Below are 16347 nucleotides of genomic sequence, written 5' to 3'. Positions count from 1 at the left end.
TGCTTAAATTTGGTTTCTGTGACTCCGTGCCCAGTCGAAGCAAAGGGTTTTTTGTTTTGTTTTGAAACAAGGTACTGACTGAAGCGTCTTACTGAGGCTGGTTACAAAGCTCCTGCGACCTGAACATCCATAAGGGAGTTAATACAGTTCAATTCATCTCTCAAAAGATAATGCCGAATAGTCTGCAGTAGGAAAGACCGAGTCAAGGAAGGCTGCACACTCTTACCTAAGTCTGCCATGAACTCTTGTCCCTACTGTCCCCCCCAGTGCTATGCAATTGTTTCTAAGGCTGGCTATAAAGTCATGTGTCTGCCTTTACATAGTAACCACAGAATGCCCAGGAACTGTATTAACTGCACGAAGCTGCAAGAAAATAGAAAGAGATATCTCTTACCTGCTGCTTCCCATTGAAGAACTGAATTCTGCCCAACAGGGCACAGCTGTGCACTCTGGGAGTAGTAAACTGGTCCTCAGGCTTGGCCACCTTTCAAAGGACAATTTCCAGGCACGTTGTGTTAGAGAAGGATAATTCAGGTATGTTGAGTTTGTGAAACCAGTACCGGCTAGGGTATCTATGCAAAGAGTTTTATATATAATACCCAAATAAAGTCAGTTCTAGAGACGAGAGCACATTTTTATCATTATTGATTCAACCTTCTCCCTCCATCTCCCATCATGTAACAATATATTATATTTCAGTATAAGCAAATAGTACGCAGGCCAGAAGTTACCGTATGTTCTCTGCACGACGCTTCGTGGCAACGTACCTTTCTGTACCTTACCCCAGTACACAGAGGTTGTATATCACCAGCTTGGACACAAAACAGGACATTTAATCATGTTTATTATGACAACAACTTCAAGTGAGGGCTGCAGCAAAATGTCACATAATAGCCTCGGGGAGCAGGTATGGAATGATATGGTATATTTGCTACTTCCTTTTGTATTACCATGCCCTTACCATATGCACAGCATGCCTACTTTTAGGAAACCTCTGCTTCATTCAGGTCATTAAAAAAAAAATCCCTAAAAAAGGCACAGTGATGGCACATGCTGTAGCTTTCAATACAATGCTTAGTCACCAAATCAAGAAAATCTCAGTATAGTTCAGACTGACCTTCCTCTGTGGTTTCTCTCTCCATGTCACAGTTTAACAGAAGTAACAGTTCTACCTAATTAGTCCTGGTTGTGTTTTTCCTCAATTGACTCAGATGCTTTTTCCCATTTTATACACGAAAGCGGTAAAGTAGCAAGAGAAAGAGCACTGGGCTTCACTTTGTCCAAAACACAGTATTTCTTTCTGACAAACCAGCATTAACATCACACAGCTAGACGTGCTAGAGGAAAAAGTGTTCTGTTACAGGAAGAAAATAAAATCCTCAAGAGACATCTACTGAGTAACTAATATTCTGCTAACCACCAGCAGTCCCTACCCCAAACTCCAGTTTAGAGATACTTGGAGGGTGCACGGAAGTCACACCCTTGGCGAAGATCTATCCACAAAGGCAGGAAGTGCCCTCTGGCCTTCACAGAAAGGATTCCTCTCAAACCAGCTCTCCAGAGGATGTCACACTGCTTTTTCACTACATTTTTTGTCTGGTCTTCCAGGCTGTAGTTTTCTTGCTGGAGCATTTCCTGTCTGATAAAACTCAAACTCAAGGCAAGGATTATAAACAACAGCGAATAGCAGCTACACGCCATTTATGTTCACATACTTTAAAAAAAGTCTTAAAAATACTGCCATCTGCCTTCAGTAAAAAATATAATCAGATATTTCCTCCCTTATTTCTATTAAAAAACCCAGGAAATTACAAGTTCCATTTCCATCAAGAGATGGAAAAAAACTTAAGCATCTACATCCTTTAAGAACAATATCATCAATGTTCTGGTGTATATATTTAATATGGTTTTACTTTTAAAATGAGTCTTAAAAAAATTAAAATCAAACCTCTGAAATTGAGCTTACAGTGAAAAATAAATATAGGCTCATCTCCATGTCGTACGGGTTTACTTTTTCCCTCCCCTGGCAGTACAGTCTGTTAAAAGACAGGAAGAGAAGAGCCAGCTACCAGGCACGCTCTGGTCACAGAGTAACTTGTCCACTTGAACTGAGCCCTGGGTTTGGCCACAGTACAAATACAAAAGTGTTGGTGAGCCTAAAAAACGGCTGCTCTGAGCCATGATCAAGGTGCTTAAGGGACTTCTGGCTTGGCGATCCACTTGCTGATGTGAATCCTTCAGCATAGTCACCACTGCAAAGTGTCTGTGAGCAGAAAGACCAGTGCAGTTTTTGCACAGATCTCTCATGCGCAGTATTCTCCCAGCAAGGGCCTCACAATGCATTCAGAAACACTAAAAAATCCATTTGCATCTTCATTAGTACTTTCTTTAATCCTCAGAGTCCTTCTCCACTAACTTTGTGCTGTCACGGTACCTAGTGATTGTCTTGTCAGTTCACGAGGGTTAGTCCTGGGCTCTTCTATACGATGTTCTGATGTAAATACTCGGGACAGCATTTCCAGTTCTTTTAGGAAATCCTGCAACAAATGGATACAAACCAGAGAACCTTTATTGGCAAGTGTCAAAGAGGCTTCGTACTTTTAGTAGAAAAGGTTACAAGGTTAAACATGTTGATGGTTGTCCAGAGCAAAATCTGAGGCTACAACACTGACTGTAAGATGAACGCCTGTAGGCCAGCAAGTTCAGTTCTTACCCCAGACCCTCACCCTTCTCAGAAAAAGACCACGTCACACTTTAGATGGTTAAACACCTCCAATATACAAGTACTCACCACCCACGAAATACAAGCCATTTCACAGCACGGCGCTTGGGCTGTTTCCTGCATTTTGGCTTTTTCTAGAGTACTCCTCTCCCTTTCTGGCGGTGGGAGGCAAAGAGGTCTGAAGGTAACCCTGGTCAGCTGTGCCCGTTCCCAACACGTCATTCTCAGTCAGAGCACAGCGAACACATCCAAGCCAGAACAAGAGCTGGTAACTGAGCCAGCTGGTCTCCAAGTTGTTTTACAATTTTCTTGGAAGTGTTTCCACTGCACTGGACATCCTGACATTCACACCAGGACAGATTTCAACCAAGGCACTAGTAACAGTAACAAGGTTGTTGACAGGCAGCCCTGTTGCTGCATTAATCAGGTGGGTTATGGGCCTCAACTACATGAAAGAGATTTACTGTTCTGTACCTTTACTTTTTATTTCTTATTTTACTTATTTTGCATCCCTGCCCATAGCAGGGGGGTTGGAACTAGATGATCTTTGAGGTCCCTTCCAACCCAGGCCATTCTATGATTTCACTTGGTATTCACACACATCTAGTTACTTACTGAGGGCCAAGGGAGCTCTCCAAGGCTACGCAAACAACTCTCTATTTCACTGGTTCTCATAAGATCATGTTCTACAAGACCATGAAGCATGAAAAGGAACAAGTCCCACTGCAGAAAAGAAAAAAAAAATATCAACATCTCAAAAAGAAATGGATTTTGTGACTGCTTCCCTATCCCTATACAGTTCATGTCCTGCCTTCCTGGATCAGAACACGGAGGAAAGGAGCGGGAGGAAAAAGCAGTGAGCGACATACAAAATGAGTGAACAGAATTACTCGAGTTCATACACTGTACTCCACCATAAAAATCTCAAAATTTCTAGTCCTCAGTTCCAAAACACACCAAGTATTTCATTCATGCGTGTTCAGGAACAGCTTGAAAAACTCTTTATTTATTTATGGTTTTAGCCTGCAACTAAATAGGGCACTTTTCAACTTGGTAGTTGGGGATCTTGTAAGTAACACCCATATGTGTGCAAAAACAAAAGCTGAAAATACAAAGGCAATCAATTACAAAATCGCGTGTTCAGTCCTATGATCTCCCAGGCCCAGCTGGTCATCTTGCCAGTTGTTCCTTAATTAATCTATGCCTCCGTAACAGCCCCCAGGAGAAACACAAAACACTGACAAGTGTGTATCCCTCTACCCCCACCCAAACAATGCCAGCTAGACAGCAGACCCAATGCTGCAGGCCTTGCTCACACAAGCCGTCAGTTAACGTGGCAGGCGAGGGAACCGTTAACGTGGATGTATGGGACTGGAGCAGATAACTGGCAGCCCCTCAGAGCTGAACAAGCCCTACCTCCCGCTGCTTGACTTCCGAAAGGTAACCGATGTTCTTCCTGCTGAACATCAGCTGCACAGGAACAGGCGCCCCGAAGTCCTCCTTCCAGACGGAAAGCAGCAGTTTCAGAAGGCCGTATGTGGGATTGCTCTTTACTCGCAGCCTCTCAGAGCTCTTCTCTGGGGCCTTGATCCCAAGACTCAGAGGAACATGATCTGACACTAAGAAAAGGAAGAAAGGTGAACTTCCATACTGCAAATTTGTCTTTTTACATTCGTCTGCCTGGTCCAAAGCACATTTTGTATAGCTCATAACTAAATCACTGAAGTAAAAACACTTAGTAAGTGTAAACCACTGAACTTAAGGGGACTAGAGTTTAGGAACAGGCAAAAACATGAGTTTTAAAACTATACTAAGTATTATTATACAGGAATATACTTATACTGCTCCAAGATAAAGAATGCCACTTGGTTGGCATGCAGCCTGAAGTCCTGACAGAAGACTGACTGAATAGAAGTTGAAATAATGACTAACATTTAATAAAAGAGGACATAGGTGTTACTCCGGAGAAAGAAGAGTAACACAGTAAAACACCATCTGAATCTACAAATAGATTAAATGGTTGTTCATAGCTTTGAGCTGCATATCTCTATACAAGTGAAACTGAAGTTATACAGCATTTAACTGCAGCTAAACACACAGAGAGGGAAGATATTAGGTCTTCCTCGGTACAATTTAACAAAAAGGGGCAGATTTACACCGCTCTCCCCCAGAATGACATTTCACAATATTCAGGCATGGACTGCAGGGTGAACCACAGAAAATCTCCTTAAGAAACTTCTTAAAAAAATAAATAAATAAATTAGAAGGGTGCTCACAGAGAAAGCATCTGCAAGCAGACCACCAGCTCACACTGAGAAAGCTTTGTATTTAACACATTAGACCAAGAGAAAAAAAATGAAAGCGCTCACAGAAGTCACAATACACAGAAAACAAGTTACTCCCATTCTCTAAAAAGAGATGAAGAAATATAATTGCATAATTTATATTCCGGGAAAAAAAAGTCTGCTGCAACTTTTCAGAGGCAGAGATACTGAGACACGTATGACATTTAAATGGAGGTATTAATAAAGGAAAAATAATGAAGATGTGAACAAGAACACCAGATATGAAAGACAGTGTCCTTCACAGAATAAGAGTGACCATTCCAATTTGACAGAAAAAAGCCGCAAAGAGGGAAAAATTAGACTTAAAGGCACAAAGAGAACTAAACATACACAAGCTCTAAATAGTGAAATATCTGATCCCAAGGATCTAAGAGAACTTTCATACCACATTTTAGTCTTAAACAGCTTATCATGACTGACTCACCCAGCAAAGAAGCCAACTCAACTGTACACTTTGCCAGCTGCTGTTCTGATGTCGGACACATGAACTAGAAAACACAGAAAAAGTTTTATCTTTGTCCCATCCTGCAAACTGGACAAAACAGAGCTTCACGAGGGATAAAAGAGAGGAGCAGACAATTTACAGCAATGTAATCAGGTGTAATCAGGAGAAAGTCTGAAAGAAAAGAGATCCTGCATGACAAAGGGCTCCACAAAGGCTAGATGTAAGTGCCAAGTGTATCTAGAGTCTAAAAAACGCAATGCAACTTTGTCACATTTGAGCTGAGACAAAAAACATTCAACTGAACTCAACTGTGAGACAAAGCAAACTACAGATTTTACAAGTGTGAAGATGGCTCGAAGCGGTCCAACTTTGTTGTTGCTTTTTTTACTTCTACCTTTCTGCACCGAAGCGTCTGACTCAGTCTTCCCAGCAGGCACTCCAGCCAGTCGTGGTCAATCACTTCACCTTCATCCCGTGGGCCCACAGCAACACAGAGCACATCCTTGACGAAAGAGACAACAGGGATTCACTTACCAAGTCTGCACTTCCATGAACGGATCTTTGGACCTATGACAGAGGTGAAAAATTAAAAGGGAGCTAGGGAAAGACAGCAAGCCAGGAAGTGAACATTATGTACCTTAATCTCGTTGATGATCTGGGAGGGAAATGGGGCACGGTGCTGACAGCCTGGTGGGCAGTCCCTTCTCAACTCCAGAGCATCCTCGCTGGGCAGGGGAAGCCCTGGGACTTTCAGCATTCTGTTGAAGGTTGCCTTCACTTCTCTTTTTATTAGTGCTGCAAAGGAAAAAAGGGAACAAATCCTGTCTGCCTCAGTTCTTCTCTCCAGGGAGGCAGACAACTGTTTTCAAATGCTACCCTTACTAGCCTCCTATTCTGAGAGCCACCGTGACCAGGGAACGGCCAGTTCATGCTTTCAAACCCTCCTGACTCTGAGCTCCCATCATATTAATGGCCAGAGCCACAGGTGGGGAGCTACCCATTACCACCAGGTACCAGTGGCAACCCATTTCATTCCCCATCAGAAATGTTTCAGTAGCTTTAATGATCAGAATGGCTAAACCAGGAAGCAATGCCAAAGCAGAATGCCGAATCAGCATGACCATACCAGTTGAACCACTGTGCCCACAAAAGACATATGTGTTGTACCAAAATAAATTTTGAGCAGCATCCAAAACACTGAACTCCTGCTGCTGAAAACGGTGCTGGATATTCCTTCCCAAATTCTTGGCATCACCTCCTGAAACAATGGGTTTTGAGAGGTTCTGAAGAGTTGCCAGAGCACTACTACAGACTAAAAGGAATACAGTCACCTGCAGCCTGCTGAAAACATACCCAGTCAGAGAAGTGTTTGCTTTGAAGAAGTTCAGAAGTTCTCTGTACATGGGGACCATAACATGGCTTGACGGAAGCTGACTGTATCCTGTATCTGAAGTGCTATGACAACTTCAGATGGGATATTTTCAGAAGCTTTCCACAGCATTCATTCTCACCATCCTAACAGTCTCCATAACTAAAAATCACAAGGGCCAAGCTTGAAAAAAACCTGAAGAAGATTCTTGGAGCTGGAAATCACTCCTCTTATTCCTAAAGAAGGAGGGACAGAGCAACTGCATGCTTCCCACTAAAAAAAAAAAAGTGAGAGTCCTTTTCTTTTTCTTTACCCTTGAGTACTTCATGACACTAGAATAAACTTCTACTCCTTGATCTCAGAGAGAGTACAATATACAGGTTAGAAGCCCAGTTCCAGGTAAGGAAACTCACCTGCAATGTTGGCAGAAAGCCAGCCACAGGCCTTCTCAGTAGCTAGTTCCACTGCAATGTCTTCCGCACTATTCAAAACCTTTGCAGGGAGGATAACAAGTGATATACTGCCAGTCACAACATCAATAATCAGTGAGGAATCAGAAGTCTAGAGGGAAAGGGCTTAATATGGTCATGCAACATTTAACCAGAGCACCACCATCTCTGGGGGAACTGCTACTCTGAGCACTAGGACAAACCCATTTTGACTTCCCAAACCCCATCAGCACCATACAAATACCCTCAACTCTTTGTGAAGTTTATTCTAAACCAAAAGCATTATCCTTGCAAGATGAATGCAATTTACCTACCACTCTAGTTTCAACAATTAGCTATTGGTTAGAGCATCACTGTAATGAGAACATCCGAGACAGCCTGGCAGAGGTGACTCTCCTTAGATGTCAGCCTCTACATCAGGGCATCGACAGATTCCATTGTCCTAAGCTATTAAGTGATAAGTGAAGCAGCAACAGAAAAACATTAACAATCCAGATGCACAGTCAAGGTCTTTAGTGAGTTTTAGTGAAAATACATACTGCTGCAGATGTTTCTTCTGGCAATAACACCCTTACCGCCTCAGGACCTTTTTTTTTGCAAAATCTGCAAGAAAAGAAAGAATACGTGCCTCAGTATTAGTCAAAGTTCTTGGACAACAGTCAGAAGTTCATTACTGTAGGAATTTTCACATGCTCTCTTACAGTCAAAACTAGTTGGAAGACTGCAGTGAAGTATGTCAAACCAAAAGAACCAGATAAGGAAAAATCAGTTACAAGCCCCAAGGCTGCAACGTTCAGTTTCCAAAGAAGGGAAATACAATAACTGCAGTGGATGCCTGTTTGGAGCTGGATGCAGAGGGACACAGAGCACCTTTATTCCTTCCTACAAATACGGCATTAACTGGCTGGAGGCACAGCAGACAGTCACCCTAAGAAGAGCAGAGGTCAGGGTTTATAATTACCAGAACCTGAGCAAGACAGGCCAAGCCGAATGAGGCTTATAGATTCCACAATAAGAAGAGAAGGGAAGGCACAAGTTTAAATAACTTTTCCTCCTTACTCTCTGCCTTTGATGAGTGCCTGGGCCCCTTCCTCATACAGATGAGCGCACACCTCTTCAAGCAGCTTGTCGTGATTAGCATCCTCCTCCTTCACTTTATCCTGCAACATGACTTCAGCCCTTTGAACCAACTCTGCTACCAGTGTTGCCCTGTGAAAATAAAGAATAAAGAAATTCAGACACACTGAAATTGATAGAAGAAAAAATGCACACTAACTGAAACCAGCTGTTTGCCCCATTTCAGGAGGGTGTCTGTCTTTCTCAGAGAGAGATGCAACTAGCCACTCTGCTAGAAGAGAAAGAAGAATCACTGTGTTCACTACTACACCATTTCCTTGCTCTTTTTGACATGGAAACAAAACAGCAAATAGAGATCTCAGAATAGTACTAAGACTCAAGAGTCAAAAGCTTTTAAATATTAATAGAAACAGATAGTTACAGGTAACTTTTGTGGCACCAGTACTTTTACAATCAGTGGTTAGTGGTCAGAAATTCAGAGATGTCAACAGCAGCCCACTACAACCAGTGTTGCTCACAGGCTGATACTATTTAATGTCTTCGACAAGTTGGACATGGGACAGAGCCAATCCTCAGCAAGTTAATGAACGGCATGCTGGAGAGCAGGACTTCCTTTCTGAAGGACCCTCACAAGCTGAAGAAATGGGCTGACATCGGTGGTGACTCTGTATGCCTGTAATGGGCATACAGGCTGGGGTGTATCGGCCAGGGAGCAGCTCTGCAGAAAAGGATCTGGGTTCCACACAGACAGGCTGAACAAGTCAGCAGAGTCCCACGAAGGGCAGCCTAATGCTGGTCTGACATTACCAACAGTGCAGCCTGCAGGTCAAGGGAAGTTACTGCTCCCCTCACCACTGTGAAGCTGCACCTGATACCACCACTAAACTGGGATGATGGAACTCACGGCCTACAAGGAGAGACTGGGTAGCCAACTTCATTTAGCCTGGAGAAGAGAAGGTGAAGTGGGAACAGAGGGATATGTTCTTAAGTCACAGAACAGATAACCAGTACTTACTTGATGTGCTTAACACAGTTGGATCCCACCCTCTCTGCCACAAATTCAACTGTTCTCCGCAGGGAGGGAGGCTGGTTGTGGAAGAAGGCCTGCTCCAACTCCACCTGTTCAAGAGAAAAGTGCCACAATTGATTAGAACACTCCACTCAGATCCTCCTCTTCACAGGAGTGGACAGAACTACCGTATGTAAGTGAGCTAAAAGGCAGACAAATTACATATACTAGAATATTCTGCTACTGTAACATTCAGCACCTCTATAGGATACATTTTCCCTATTTTTTTCCTAAGCTGAAGCTCATCATCAGTGTTTATGAAACTACGAAAACAAATGACTAGTAAAGAGAAGAATGGGAGAGTTCTGGCAGCTCCTATGCAGTTCTTATCTTCTGTGGAATGCATGGCTAAAGTCTAACTAAAAGCAGCCTACGAGAAGTGTACTAACATTTTATGTAAAAAAGAGAGAGAGAGGCTAATTGTTCTGATTGCAAGAATGTTTACTGAATTTCTCTGGATTTCAACACTCACATGGTAATCCAGCCACACGATTTAACCAGAATAATGAGAAGTAAGAATACTTGACTATCAAACACAACTTTCCCTGTTGTCCAGGCCCATACTTTTCTTTCCCAAACACCAGGATACCACTGTGTATCCCACGCAGGCAATTCCTCCCACCCTGTTTCCACTTGTGACTCCTTAATTTCATTACCTGCAGTTTCCGTTGTGTGACAGAAGTCTTGGGTGCCAAAGACTCTGCAGCTGTTGGAGTGATTTTCCTTATAAAGCCACCATTTTTTGCTCCACTACCAGCCACAAAAGAGGCAAGTAATTTCCGCAGCTCACCTGCACAGAAAAACATGCACCATCCCCATAAGCAACAGAACAAATCAAAAACTCAGAGAATTCCACGTTGTCAGTCCCGCTTCCAGAGCATATTCTCTCAGCTTCTCTGAAAGCTGAAGTTTCAAGAGAGCAAACAGGCATCCCACCCATCTAACTAGCAGGGCAAGGCTCCAAAGATAAAACAGGCTTCCAAAAAGCTCCCTGGCATGTGGGGGCTTGTTCAGAAGGATCACGGAGCAGCCATCGCTATGGATCCCTTTTTAACACAGGGAGCAGGAATCATAAAAAAAAAATACAAGGGCAATAAGACAAGCAGAATCACACAAAATCTTAACAGGATCAGAAGAAAACAACAGGGGAAAAGCCTGAAGATGAGTACAACCCCTAGAAGCTTTGATGATGGAAGAACATCTGGGTTAACATACGTTTTTCCTAGCAGCTAAGTCCCAAGAAGCAGAACAGCACTCCACCATCTGGCACTCTGTTCTCTACACATAAAGGTTTCACCAACAACAATCAGATCTCAGGAAAAAGATACCTCAGACGACAACCTGACAAAGCATCAGACAAAAAGGATTCTTCCCCTCTGCCTCAGCAGCAGAAATATGCTCAAGGGTCAAGACATTCCTCACAACACAGACTACACTATACCTAGGATGGAAAATTTGTACATTTACCCCTTATTGTGTTTCCCTCCAGTCGGTGAAGAATGAGCTCCCCCTTTCCTCTGTATTCACTGTCTGTAGGTGAGCTATCCTGACTATGCAGCCTCCCTCCCCCAACTTCACCAGATAACTATTCTCAGCTGCAGGCTCTTTAATCAAGGTTCACTTACACACAGCTGAGACCTGAGGCTGTGAGGAGGGCTAAGAAAGACAATCCAAGGACTCACAGTTCTAGAGAATGCTAGGACAAATATCAATAAAATACTCACCAAGGTAGGGACAGCAGGTATAAAGTAACTGCTGATCCACCAAGGGCACAGAGTCCTGGTGAGAAAATGAAGGAAAAGCTGAAGCAACACAGCAGGAAGGAAATCCTATACACATGGTCACATGCAGGTTTCAGAACGGAAATAACTAGATTCCAAATTCACAGTAAAATTCTACACTTGGCAGTCCAAGTGTTCAGACCAGCCCATAATGCACAATCAACTGCTCTACATTCAGTTAGTGTAGCTCAATCCTTGCTTCTGACCACTGTCAAAGCCCAACTGAACCTTGATGATTAGAGAATATAACCAGGACTGTTGACACAGCTGCTATTTGTAAAGAAGAAACCTACCCAGGGAGGAGAATAAATAAGGAACATCTGCTAAGCATTACAACTCCACAGGTATCTTCTCTCAGACTTGCTAGAACACCAGCTATGGAGTAGTGTTATCCCAATATTACACAGTGCAACCAGAGGCATGGAAGGAGAAACAGCTTTCAACCCCATCCACGTGGGCAGTATATACTGTGCTCATCTGCAAAATAATCAGCTCTGCATCTCATCTCTGCCACTGAAGAGACAATGCTAAACAGAATTTTCTAATGAGAACAAACATACACATATGTCTTCACAAATATACTGCTGATTTTTCACAGAATACCAGCTGTTCTCTTGCATGTCTGGGAGTGACCTAAAACACCACACATGCTACAAACTCAGCTACTTCTCTGATGGCTTAAACTATTTTCAGTTTATTTACCCTTTATCATGCAACTGGTAAGCAGGTGACAGCAAAGATCACCATCTTGCTTTTATAGACCCATCTTATTATTTCTGTTGTGTTCATCATTACTGTAACTCATCTCTGGGAAGAGCTGCAGTTTTATCAGCTCACCTTGTACTGGGATAATCAATGAGCAGGAAAACAGCATCTGATCCTCCCACAAAACTTGCCACCTACTCTGCAAGCTCTTGCTGCAGTTGGCCTTTGCCTGACAAAAGCCACTGAGCTCTTAACACACGTAGTTTACAATCCAGAATGCAATGCAATCTAGCCACTTGGATAAATTGGAGCATCGCATCCGTTGGCCTGTATATTCGCTGCTCAATGCAGTTGCACTGAAGCTGAGTTCTTGATATTATCTTAAACTCCTGAGGCCATTGTAAGCCTGCTCTCATCCACAGATTCAGAGGGCCTGCTGCTGCACTAACTCACCAAAGCCTGAGCAGACGTCACAGTATCCACCATCACTCCCTCCTGCCTGACATCAGTGGCAAAAAACAACTCTTCAGGGACCGATGGAACCTGAAACAGAAACCCCAGTAGGTACAACCCAAACAGCAGTCAATAACTTGAACCATTTCTGATAGACAGTAAAATCTTCCACCCACAAAAATAATAAAGATCATAAAGAGATACATAAAGAGATTTTTCCCCATAAAATTAAAGATTTTGTTTGATCACATGCCACCTTTCTAACTGTCCCCATATGGTATCTTTCACCATTCCAGCAAGTTCCTGCTAACAAGTTACCTTACTTCCAAAGGAAGGAACAAAAGGATTTTAAAAGTTCATCGCATACCATCTCTTTATCAGATAAAAATTTCCCCTTTTATTCAAGGATGTCAGCTAACGCTCCACCTTTGTGACAAGAGCTTCCAAGTTCTAACAGGAATTTACTGTCAGTGCTTACAACGATGCAGGTTTAAGGACACAATGTGTTTCAGCAGCAATTAGAATTCCTACTGGGAAAAAATGCTACTTCACACAATTTGACTACAGCAAAGTAATTCTCCATTAGAACACGGAGGATAGTTTGAACCCCAAACAAATTTTAAAAATACAAAACAAAATGAAACATCACAACCTAGTATTTTCAAGTGTTTTAATTTATTTCAATACTATCTTCTATTGAGTTCTGTACTCTGCTGTTTCTTCAAGGAAGAGCTGTGTGCACACAGGAGACTCTACCTGAAAAAGCCATCCCAGAACTGCAAGAATCAGCAGCTTGTTCAGGAAACTCATCTCCTTATCTTCAGAAAGGACCATTAACCTGCCATGCAGAAAAAGCAAACAGAGACAGTATTAGATTTCACTAGCGCAATTTTCATTAACAAAAAAAAAATCCCAAACCACTCAGTTTCTGATAATACTATTTGTAACCATGTTCACATTCCCTACTCGTCTACCAACAGAGTGGAGAGCAAGTTCTACCCTTTTGCATGTACCCATCTGAATAACATGCTACTTTAATGTCGGCAAAGCCATTGCTAAGTAACTCTCCAGAATGTGCTTCAAATTTTCCTCATGTATATAAGCAAAAAAAGTGGAGCATTATTTAGGCATGGGAGATGCTATGGGCTTAAGGCTTAAATTCAACGTTTAAAATTTGCAACTGCAGAGGTAGAGTGGGTGAATGGGGATTTAAAGAATGTTTACTTGATGAAAGAACATATTTAAATCAAATATTATTCTCTAAGTTTAGAATGTGCTCCTTTTGCAGCTTCATGTAAGATAAAAAATGCTCATGATTTGCACCAAAAAAGGTATTTTCTTAAGAATCTCAAACTAGGGCCAACGTGCACTCTCAAACACTAGGTACTTCTGAACTAAGCAAGAAAACATTTACACAAGAGTTCTTGAACTGATATACTTTCCCAGGCTCTTACCTGTATACCTGCAGCAAGAGACAAAATACTTTCCTATAGTAATCAAGGAAAGGAGCAATATGATCTGCAAGGGAAAGAAACTCCACAATCCAAGGAACAGTGAGGATAGAACGGTGATCCCGAATAGATTGTCTCAGAAGCTTCAGTACGTCCAGTACAGGCAGGGTCTTAATGAACAAGACAAGTTAAAACAGCAGCTTGAAGTTACCTTTTGATAATTACAGAAAAATCTTTTTCTATATCATGACTTTTCCTTCTAGGATTTCATCTTCTCTACAAATAGGAGCTGACTTTCTGGCTAATGAAAACATTTCTCTACACACCAGCAGAGGTAGAAAACACACTATGATGGCAACCAGAGGTCCTACTGGGACTTCCAAAGAGAAGGCTGTAAGGCTATAAGCATGACTATGTGCAAGCGGAGTCAAGGTTTAACCCCTGCCTCCTTGCATTCAGTACATCACACTGGCAGGAGGTGGGCGTGAAACTAACAAAAACTTTCCTGGTAGCTGGATTTCACACTACAAAGACAAGTCTTAGCTAGGTCAGAGTTCTGCTATGACAGTCCCAGATTAGCAGAAATAACAGAAGACTGAGTACCTCACTGTCAGTGCATTGCTCCCTCTTTTCTACATCATGCCAATTCCTCTGTTCTCTGTTCCCAACTTCAGAATATATGATAGGGGCACAGAACAGTGTAACATCTTCCCAGGAATCATTGGCTTGCTCTGAACAGGCATGACTCCTTGGGTGAGGAAACCTGACTGTCAAACAATAGTCCACATTAGACTTTTTTTTAAATGTTTGGTTTCTTACTTGGTTTCTTAATGCTACTGCAGAGTCTTGCAGGTCTCTAGTTGGCTGTTCCACAGTGCGATATGGCAAGAAAACAAGAAACCCCAGGAACTTGGCGAGGAGCCTCAGGCTTAGTAAGACCACAGTAAAACGCTTCTTTTCATCCTGAAATGAAAAAAGTAAGCTGGGGCAATGTCATCCTAAACTGGCAAAGCCATTACCTACACTAAACTTCCAATCCCTTCATGGAAAAAGGGTGGCCACATAGCTTCATCAGTGCTTTTAATAAAGGCTTCAAAAGGCGTATTTGTCAGGCATATTTCAAATTGGTTCTGCCTCCACTGCTTCACTTACTGTAAGAAGTTAATGCAAGAGCTTTCTAGAACAAGAAGCTGCTCAGTCACATCTTCGTATTAACAACTTTGGGGACAAAGAGAACTGACCTCATGATGCCTCTTTTATACTATTACTGCTCTGCGAGTTTTCGTGAAGCTTTCACTGCTACTTTGCTAACAGTCTACAAACTATGACACCTGTGATAGGTACAGGTGAATAAAGGAACATCTAAACAGGCATCACTACAAATTAGTTCTAACTAAAGTCTTTCTGTGTGGAATAGTAACAAGGATCTATTGCAATTGAATGCAACAATTAAACTCAGTTACTTCATTGATGAAACAGATTTAGCACGGGTACTAACAACCTGAAATAAGGCTCCCTCACAGGAGATCGCTTTTCAAACTAGGGTGCATTATCTCTTCAGACACAGTTCTATGAGGCATCCTGAAGCACACAAGTAAATGGAAAGGGGCTCGGACATCCCTACGTGTTGCAGAGCCATGATAAAATCAAATGAAGAAGCTCTTGTCCTATAAATACAGTGTGGGAAGCTCCAAATTACTTGCAACCAAAACAATTGTTTGGGTACAATATCAGTTCAGGGAAACTGCCAGATATGTCTGTGAAAAAAAAAAAAAAAGCTTACCTGTTCATCCATATCTGCTTCCCCATCACTGTGCTCATGCTCTACCAGAGTAAGGCCATCTAGTTCAAGTATCTTCAGGCACAGGCTATCCACCAGGTGCTGATTGAACTGATAACTTCAGCAAAAGATGATGAGTCAGATTGGGCTGAAAACAGCAGTAAAACCTCAACTAACACACCACAAAATTTCAAGCTGGTGTCTTGAGTTTATCAAGCATCAGATGGCAACCAAAGTAACTGACTGACTGGCAAGAAAACAATGACAAAACTAGTAGTGGCTGACCGCCTTTTCCACTCATGTTCCTTGGAACAGATGCTATTTAGCAAGTCCCAGCAAAATGTTAAAGATATGGATCTGTCCAAACAGGAAGCTGTAAAGTAACTGAACTTAGATAACTTAGATCCAAACTCCCCTCTATCACAATGCATCCATGCTGTGGACTGTGGAAAAACTCATTCCGAAAAAAAAAAAAAAATGAAACTGGCTTCATCCTCTAACTCTTTGGCTTCATGCACTACTGCACGAGGAATGTTTGGACAATCCAGTGCCCTTGCTATAAAGCACTGTACTCCTTGGCACTGGTAAATGCTGGTGGCCTGTGACAAGATACTGTGCTTTATAGAAGGAAGGTTATTACCATCTAGCCTGATGTAGCACTCTATGCCCCGGACAGAACCTATTAACATGTTCACTGGTCA

The 16347-nt window shown here is 42.3% G+C and overlaps 1 protein-coding gene across 3 annotated transcripts in view; it reads right to left on the bottom strand.

The window, feature by feature from the left end:
- Positions 1-827: 827 nt before the first annotated feature.
- The window catches only part of CDAN1 (codanin 1), a 28990-nt gene continuing 13470 nt past the window's right edge, over positions 828-16347 (bottom strand). For 2 of the 3 annotated variants that reach the window (XM_083837531.1, XM_083837530.1), the window contains exons 12-28: positions 15650-15764; positions 14686-14829; positions 13870-14036; positions 13172-13253; positions 12416-12505; positions 11201-11255; positions 10133-10266; positions 9423-9526; positions 8390-8539; positions 7870-7933; positions 7295-7373; positions 6150-6307; positions 5907-6014; positions 5492-5555; positions 4139-4341; positions 3338-3445; positions 828-2537 (exon numbers count right to left, since the gene is read on the bottom strand). In XM_083837531.1, the coding sequence (XP_083693657.1) occupies positions 2412-2537; positions 3338-3445; positions 4139-4341; positions 5492-5555; positions 5907-6014; positions 6150-6307; positions 7295-7373; positions 7870-7933; positions 8390-8539; positions 9423-9526; positions 10133-10266; positions 11201-11255; positions 12416-12505; positions 13172-13253; positions 13870-14036; positions 14686-14829; positions 15650-15764 (1951 nt within the window). In that variant the 3' untranslated portion in view covers positions 828-2411. Of the gene's footprint in view, positions 2538-3337; positions 3446-4138; positions 4342-5491; positions 5556-5906; positions 6015-6149; positions 6308-6679; positions 6771-7294; positions 7374-7869; positions 7934-8389; positions 8540-9422; positions 9527-10132; positions 10267-11200; positions 11256-12415; positions 12506-13171; positions 13254-13869; positions 14037-14685; positions 14830-15649; positions 15765-16347 lie in introns of all 3 variants that reach the window. The other variant, XR_014584842.1, reaches the window with a different exon arrangement.

This window comes from Anser anser, assembly GCF_964211835.1.
Source record: "Anser anser genome assembly, chromosome: 5".
Classification (NCBI taxonomy): domain Eukaryota; kingdom Metazoa; phylum Chordata; class Aves; order Anseriformes; family Anatidae; genus Anser; species Anser anser.
Note: the sequence above shows the minus strand (reverse complement) of the source record. Positions and strands in the feature narration are given on the sequence as shown.